This window comes from Trichosurus vulpecula, chromosome 8 (assembly GCF_011100635.1).
Source record: "Trichosurus vulpecula isolate mTriVul1 chromosome 8, mTriVul1.pri, whole genome shotgun sequence".
Taxonomy (NCBI): Eukaryota; Metazoa; Chordata; class Mammalia; order Diprotodontia; family Phalangeridae; genus Trichosurus; species Trichosurus vulpecula.
Window position 1 is genome coordinate 183,273,779 of NC_050580.1, and position 7,802 is coordinate 183,281,580.

The window sequence follows — 7,802 nt, forward strand, 5'->3', positions numbered from 1 at the left end:
GCTTCTCCTGATTCTTGTGTTTGAAAGTCAAATTTTCTATTCAGCTCTGGTCTTTTCACTGAGAAAGCTTGAAAGTCCTCTATTTTATTGAAAATCCATATTTTGCCTTGGAACATGATACTCACTTTTGCTGGTTAGGTGACTTTTGGTTTTAATCCCATCTCCACTGACCTCCGGAATATCATATTCCAAGCCCTTCGATCCCTTAATGTAGAAGCTGTCAGATCTTGTGTTATTCAAATTTTGTTTCCACAATACTCAAATTGTTTCTTTCTGGCTACTTGCAGTATTTTCTCCTTGATCTGGGAGCTCTGGAATTTGGCAACAATATTCCTAGGAGTTTTCTTTTTGGGATCTTTTGCAGGAAGTGATCTGTGGATTCTTTAAATTTCTATTTTACCCTCTGGCTCTAGAGTATTAGTGTAGGTCTCCTTGATAATTTCTTGAAAGATGATGTCTAGGCTCTTTTTTTGATCATTCCTTTCAGATAGTCCAAAAAATTTTATATTATCTCTCCTGGATCGATTCTCCAGGTCAGTGGTTTTTCCAATGAGATATTTCACATTGTCTTTCATTTTTTCATTCCTTTGGTTCTGTTTCATACTATCTTGATTTCTCATAAAGTCACTAGCTTCCACTTGCTCCAGTCTAATTTTTGAGGTAGTAGTTTCTTCAGTGGTCTTTTGGACCTCTTTTTCCATTTGGCTAATTCTGCCTTTCAAGGCATTCTTCTCCTCATTGGCTTTTTGGAGCTCTTTTGCCATTTGAGTTAGTCTATTTTTTAAGGTGTTATTTTCTTCAGTATTTTTTTGGTTTTCCTTTAGCAAGTCATCAGTTTGTTTTTCATGTTTTTCTCACATCATTCTCATTTCTTTCCCAATTTTTCCTCTACTTCTCTAACTTGCTTTTCCAAATCCTTTTTGAGCTCTTCTATGGCCCGAGACCAGTTCATGTTTTTCTTGGAGGCTTTTGATTTAGGCTCTTTGACTTTGTTGAATTTTTCTTGCTGTATGTTTTGGTCTTCTTTGTTACCAAAGAAAGATTCCAAAGTCTGAGTCTGAATCTGAGTCCATTTTCGTTGCCTGGCCATGTTCCCAGCCAACTACTTGACCCCTGCGTTTTTCGTTGGGGTATGACTGCTTGTAGAGTAGAAGGTACTTAGTCCCAAACTTGAGGGGTTGTGCTGTTATTTTCAGAGCTATTTCTACACAGCAAGCTCTGCCGCAGCAGCACTTCTCCTCCCCAAGAACTGCCAACCAGGACTGGACTCAGATCTTAAGCAGGCTCTGCCCTCCTCCTCAGATCCTCCACTTAATTCTTCCCACCAGGTGGTCCTGGGGCTGGAAGCAACTGCAGTTGTAGTTCTGTCCTCAGAGCTGCACCACCTCTGCTGCCCCTGGGGTGGTGGCTGAAATGGGAACTCCTTTCACTCCCTGCAACTTTTCCCACTAACCTTCTCTGTCATCTTTGGTGTTTGTGGGTTGAGAAATCTGGTAACTGCCACAGCTCACTGATTCAGGGCATTAGGGCCTGTTCTGCCTGGCTCCCCATCTGGTTGGTCCAGGTGCAGCTCGTGCTGGGCTCTGCTCCCCTCCACTCCAGCTCCATGGGATAGGCCTTACCCAGTGACCATCCAGGCTGTCCTGGGCTGGATCCCTGCTTCTCTCTGCTACTCCATGGGTTCCGCAGCTTTAGAATTTGTTCAGAGCCATTTTTATAGGTGTTTGGTAGGACGGGGTGGGGGGAGCTCATGCAAGTCCATGCTTTTCACCTGCCATCTTGGCTCCGCACCCCCTGGAGGCCAAATCTTCCCTTAGATATGCCCCACTTGTGTGAGCAAGTCTCAACCTGTCTCTGCCTCAGTTTTCTCATTATATGAGTAAAATAATTGAACCTTCTCATAGGGTTGTTTTGAAGATCAAAAGAAAGAATGTATGTTAGATGCTTTGCAAACTTTGAATCATTACATAAATACTAGCTATTACGACTACAGTAATATAAAGGTTAATGACTTTTAAAGATTTCAGAACTTTTTTCAGTGAAGTGAATAATCATGACTACAATAAATGAATGAAGAGAGATGATGCATTGGAAATTCAGAATTCAACATATATTTTATATGGTGTTCAAATAAACCAACAATCTAGTGGAAGGGTCAAGTATATGCTTCACCTACTTTGTCAGTGTTTATATTACATGTTTATATGGAGAAAGGTTAAATTATGAAAGGAGTGAGCCATCCTAAACACGTCTCTGATGATACATTATTTCATAGATCAAAAACTGAGCGAAGTCTAGCTTTGCTCTGATTCAGGAATCTGATTTTGACTCTGGGAGGATCCAGCACTTGAGTACCACTTCTTTCTTAACCTAGCATACTGTCCATGACACCTGAGCTTTACCCATTAGACTGAGATTTTCCATTATAAGGTGAGTTCCTTGAAACCACAAATGCTCTTTTGCCTTTCTTGGTGTCATCAGTGTTTAACACAGTGCCTGGCACATAATAGGTGCTTAATATATGATTTTTGGTCTATTGACTGAGATGCTGACTTTCAGCAGGTCTCTGATGCCCAACCTTGCAGAATCCAAATGTTTACTCCTTTCTCAGATTCTTCTGCAAGAGCATTTCTCCTGGAAAATCAGATCTTAGAAATCTGGTATGGTATAGGGAGTTGTTAAGGTGTATTACTTCCAGCAATCAGCGAGGAAATACCTGGGCACTAAGGTTTTATAACTTCTATCTGAGGACTTCCTTCATGAAGGAATGAATGAAGCCAATGTACTCTAAAGACTCATCAAGCAAATATCATGAATATAGGGGAGAAAAAGACACTTGGCTATTCATTTTTTAAATGTGCTATTTTTTCTACCTGTCAATTTGGAAGAGCTATTTTAATGTTCACTACACTAAGTACCAGAATATCTGCCTCCTCTTTTTTCTCTCATTCCTACTTCCAGCAACTCTCCTTTATTTTATCCTTGTTTCCTTATCTATACCCTTCCTAACTCAAATCTTTCTTTTCACAAGTTGCTCCTATGAAGGTATTTTTCAGTTGCTTTCCTAATGTGGGAAGCAGTTTGGTGACTCCATGGATAGATCACTGGACCTCAAGGCAAGATGACCACCCACAGCACTATTTGTGTGACCCTGGGCAACTCACTTAACTCTGTTTTCCTTAATCCATTGGAGAAGGAAATGGCAAACCACTCCAGTATCTTTGCCAAGAAAACTCTATTAGTTGTGATATGGCTCATGGGGTCATCAAAAATTATACGTGACTGAATGACTGAATAACATTGTAACATAGGAAGTCCACTAGAAAATTTTAAAAAAATGAAATACAAAAAATGCCCTTTATCTTAATTCAAATGGCAAATTCTATTATACATAGCATTCTCTCATAAAAGAAAGAAAACAAATTTCACATTATATAATTTTAAACTTACATCTGGAAGGAACCTTAGAGATCAAGATCTGAGGAATTTTGTATGGCATAGGGAGTTGTTAAGGAGTACTACTCCAGCAAGTAATTAGGAAATTCCTAGGAACAAAGTTTTTATAGCTTCTGTCTTGGGACTTCCTTCAGGAAAGAAGGAATGAAGCCAATATACTCTAAAGACTGATAAGCATTTCAAACCATCCCAGTGATGGAACCCTCTATACAACTGGGTCTTTCCAAATTTCCCAAAGCTAAACTCCATAATAAGTATTGCCTATCCAATTAGAATATGAGCTTCTTCACAATGAAGACTTCCTCTATTTCTTATTTGTTTCCACAGATTTTAGTACAGTTCATTGAATATAATAATTGTTTAATAAATGATTTTTCATTCATTATTCATTCCTTCAACATTGATGATTTGTGTCCAATCAACAATAGGAAGTACTGGTGATACCCAGGCTAGATTCAAGCAGAATTAATTTTTCTGGGTATTGAAAGTGACCTCAGGTGACTGAACTTCATACTTTCATATCGTGGGAGGCAGATTTGCCCTGAAATAAAATATTCCCTATTAGCATTAACAATGTACAATGAGTCTGATAGACAAGAGCATTATTTATGAATTTAACTTCAGTTTTTTTTAGAATCTATGTAAGTTAAGAAAGCATTTTGGCTGAATTTTCTTCTTTTGTACTGCTATGACAAAATATAGCTCCCCTTGAGCCTGAGTATGGGCCATTGCTGATTTTAGGGACTTCTCTTTCATTCAGAAGGATGTGTATGTGTGTGTGTGTGTGTGTGTGTGTGTATGTGTGTGTGTGTGTGTGCATTTGTGTATTTCATGACACAGTGTTCTTTGAAATATGGGGTTTATGCCTACATCGTGGAACTGACCATTTTGAGTTCTGGCCACACCCTTTATCTAAGACCAGTTTCACTACTAACAGAGCTTCCCTGTCCTGTACAGCTAGGTCAGGGGTAGGGAATGTATGGTCTTTAGACCATGTGTGTTCTTCAACGTCCTTGGATGCAGCTTTTTGACTGAATCCAAACTTCACGGAACAAATTCCCTTAATAAAAGGATATGTTCTGTAGATTTTGGACTCAGTCAGAAGGTCTTACCCAAGAACCTAGAGGGCCATATGTGGCCTTTAGGCTACAGGTTCCCATTCACTGCATTGGGTGGTACAGGAGATAGAGAACTGGACCTGAGTTCATCTCCAGACTCAGACACGTACTAGCTGTGTGACCATGGGCAAGTATATAACCTCTGTCTACTTCAATTTCCTCATCTAGAAATAGAGATAATAATAGTATCAACTTCTCAGGGTTGTTGTGAAGATCAAGTGAGATGATATTTGTCAAACATTTTTCAAACCCTAAAGAACTATATAATAGCTAGGTAATCCATGCAATGTGCAGTTATAGAACGCTTACTCTCTATGTAGCTACCTGGCATCTTTTATAACTTCCCATACCTCCCTTTATATAATACTTGTACTATTTGGTGGAGTAATTCCAAACCTGGAATAAGATTCTTAAAATGGCTCCATAAATCCATTCCTGATGTTGATGATGAAGAGAAGGACCTTTCTATAGTGCTCTTTTGAAATTTGAGATGCTTTACGTATGTTATTTCATTTGATCCTCACAACAACCTTGTGAGGGAAAAGGTTTTATTGACTATAATTATCCCCATTTTACAGATAATGAAACTGATTCTCACAGATGTTGAGCTGCTTATCCAGAGCAACTTAGTGATTAAGGGAGGATCAATCTGATTATGATCCATCAGTACTTCATGATATCACAAAAAATCAGAGGATCGAAGGACTTAAAGAACAAGGAGACTTTAGGGATCATCAAGTCCAAATACATTTTTTCTATCTAAATATTTCTTGACTTCTCATCATATGTTGTCATTGAAAAATTAAATTAATGTCCAGTTATTTAGTCCTTTTGAAACACAAAGACATTCCTACTCCCAAAACACATACCTACAACGTCAATGATGGACATATTACAAATATGCATTATTTTTATTAGTAAAAGTTAATATATTTGCTAATGAATATAAAGAGCAATAGGTCATGTTGAGATGGGATGTATCTTGATTGTGCTTTAATCATTATTATTATCATGAACCTCATCTACAAAGTCTGTCTGGAGGTGACATGTCGGCTCCTCAGTCTAATCATAGCAGCCTTTATCTCCTGATTTCTCAAGGTGTAGATGATTGGATTCAGGAGAGGAGTGATAACTGAGTAAAAAACTGAGAGAAATTTGTCCACTGAAAAGTTACTAAATGGTGCAGCATAGATGAAAATGCATGGCCCAAAAAATAGAGTTACCACTGTGATGTGAGCAGACAGTGTAGACAGAGCCTTGGAGAGCCCACCAGAAGAGCGACGGTGGACAGTGAGCAAGATAACAGTGTAAGAGACAAGCAAGAGGATGAAACAAATTAGTGAGAGCAGCCCACTGTCAGCAATAACAAGTAGGTCCAGGATATAGGTGTCAGTGCAGGCAAGCTTGATCATGAGAGGAAGATCACAAAAAATATTGTCAACTACATTGGGGCCACAGAAGGGCAGGTTCACAGTAAAGGCCATTTGACTCATTGTGTGCACAAAACCCACAGTCCAGGAAAGCAGCATGAAACCTATCAATGTTCTATAGTTCATGATAGTTGTGTAGTGGAGGGGTTTACATATCGCAACGTATCGATCAACTGCCATGAATATAAGGAGAGTCATCTCACTACCACCCAAGAAGTGGAGAAAAAACATCTGGGCCATGCAGCCCCATAAGGAGATGGTTTTCCTCTCCCTGAAGAAGTCTGTGATCATCTTAGGGACAGTAACAGTGGAAAGGGTCATGTCGAGAAAAGAGAGGTTGGCCAGGAGGAAGTACATGGGAGTGCAGTGCAAGTGGGAGTCAAAGGTCACCATAAATATAATGAGACTGTTTCCAGCCATGATTGATGTATAAGCCAGGGAGAAGATCACAAAAAAGAAAATCTCAAGCTCCCAAGAACTGGTGAGTCCTAACAAAATGAATTCATTTAGCATAGAGTTATTCTTCATCTTCACTTACTGGATATATTTCAAGCATACAGAAGTTCTGTGAAGGGAATAATCTGAGAAAGAAACAGTTGTAGGTATTATTAAATATAATCAAGAAGAAATGAAAGCAGATTTTGATTTAATACAAAAACATTGCATATCAAAAGCTCTTTGAAATATATCTCAGGGTCTTCAAAAATGCCAAAAATATTTAAGATGGTGTATTGTTAGAAAAAAAAGGCAAAAAAAATCAGGAGACAATTCAGAGTAACTTATACTTTGGAGAAACAATACACTCTATCCTATAACCTTGACCGTTTTAGTAGAATGAAATAATCACAAGTAATTTACTAACTGAACATCAGGTTTTCTGCCATTATGCAAGAGGAGGTGACACCAGAAGGCTTTTAGGTTTTCTTCCATTTGTAGATCTATAATCCTCTCTTCCTACTGATTACCTATAAGCTATTAATTGCTTTTTAGCTAAAGGTGTAGAACTGAAGAGATTTCTGTGAGAAATTTCAAATTAGTCTACCTAGATAACCACAATTCTTGACCAATGACTCTCATGTTTTTGCCACAGACACTTTGGCCTTTTGGAGTTATTGCTCAACACTTTCAAATAAATTTGCGCAGTAAAAATTATCAGATTGCTTTTTAGCTACAATGAGTGGATTTTGAATCATTGTTGGATATTAAGAAAAAGATACTCATGTTTTTAAAAGTCCAGGAATCACTTTTCTAGTCTTTTTTTTGCAGGGGGGAAGGCAAAGCAATTGGGGTTAAGTGACTTACCCAAGGTTACACAGCTAGTAAGTGTGTCAAATGTCCAGATTTGAACTCAGGATCTCCTGACTTCAGGGCTGGTGCTCTACTCACTGTGCCACCTGCTGCTCTGAATCACTTTTCTATAATTCTGTATTTAGGATGCAAACTGTTAACTACCATGTATCCTTCATATTATTAATTTAATAATTATATAGAATTAGATAACCAAAAATATTTGTTAACTTTTATTTATTCTGTATACCTTATATACATACATATCATCAATACCTGTTCACCTTTACCATGTATTCACAGCACCTAGCAAGAATGCTGTCACAAAATATATGATAAATAACTGTCCTTCCTCTGGATATTGACTTGGTCAGTTTTATTTATCAGTATGACTATTTTGTCTGCTTATATAGAGTGCTTCAGCTATTGGAGCTATGGAAAGTAATGAGATCAGTTTTGTATTTTGTTATGCATGTTAGTACCAGGGTCTAGCCATCCCTTCCTTTTGGAA

At 38.1% G+C, this 7,802-nt stretch overlaps 1 protein-coding gene across 1 annotated transcript; it reads right to left on the reverse strand.

Annotated features, from left to right (window-relative positions):
* Positions 1–5,596: 5,596 nt before the first annotated feature.
* On the reverse strand, positions 5,597–6,532 carry LOC118829045 (olfactory receptor 4K13-like). The gene has a single exon (XM_036735975.1). It carries the CDS (start codon positions 6,530–6,532, stop codon positions 5,597–5,599), a length of 936 nt encoding a protein of 311 aa, XP_036591870.1.
* Positions 6,533–7,802: the final 1,270 nt, after the last annotated feature.

Coding starts and splice junctions, on each gene's coding strand:
- LOC118829045 (XM_036735975.1), bottom strand. CDS start 6,532: ATGAAGAATAACTCTATGCTAAATGAATTCATTTTGTTAGGACTCACC.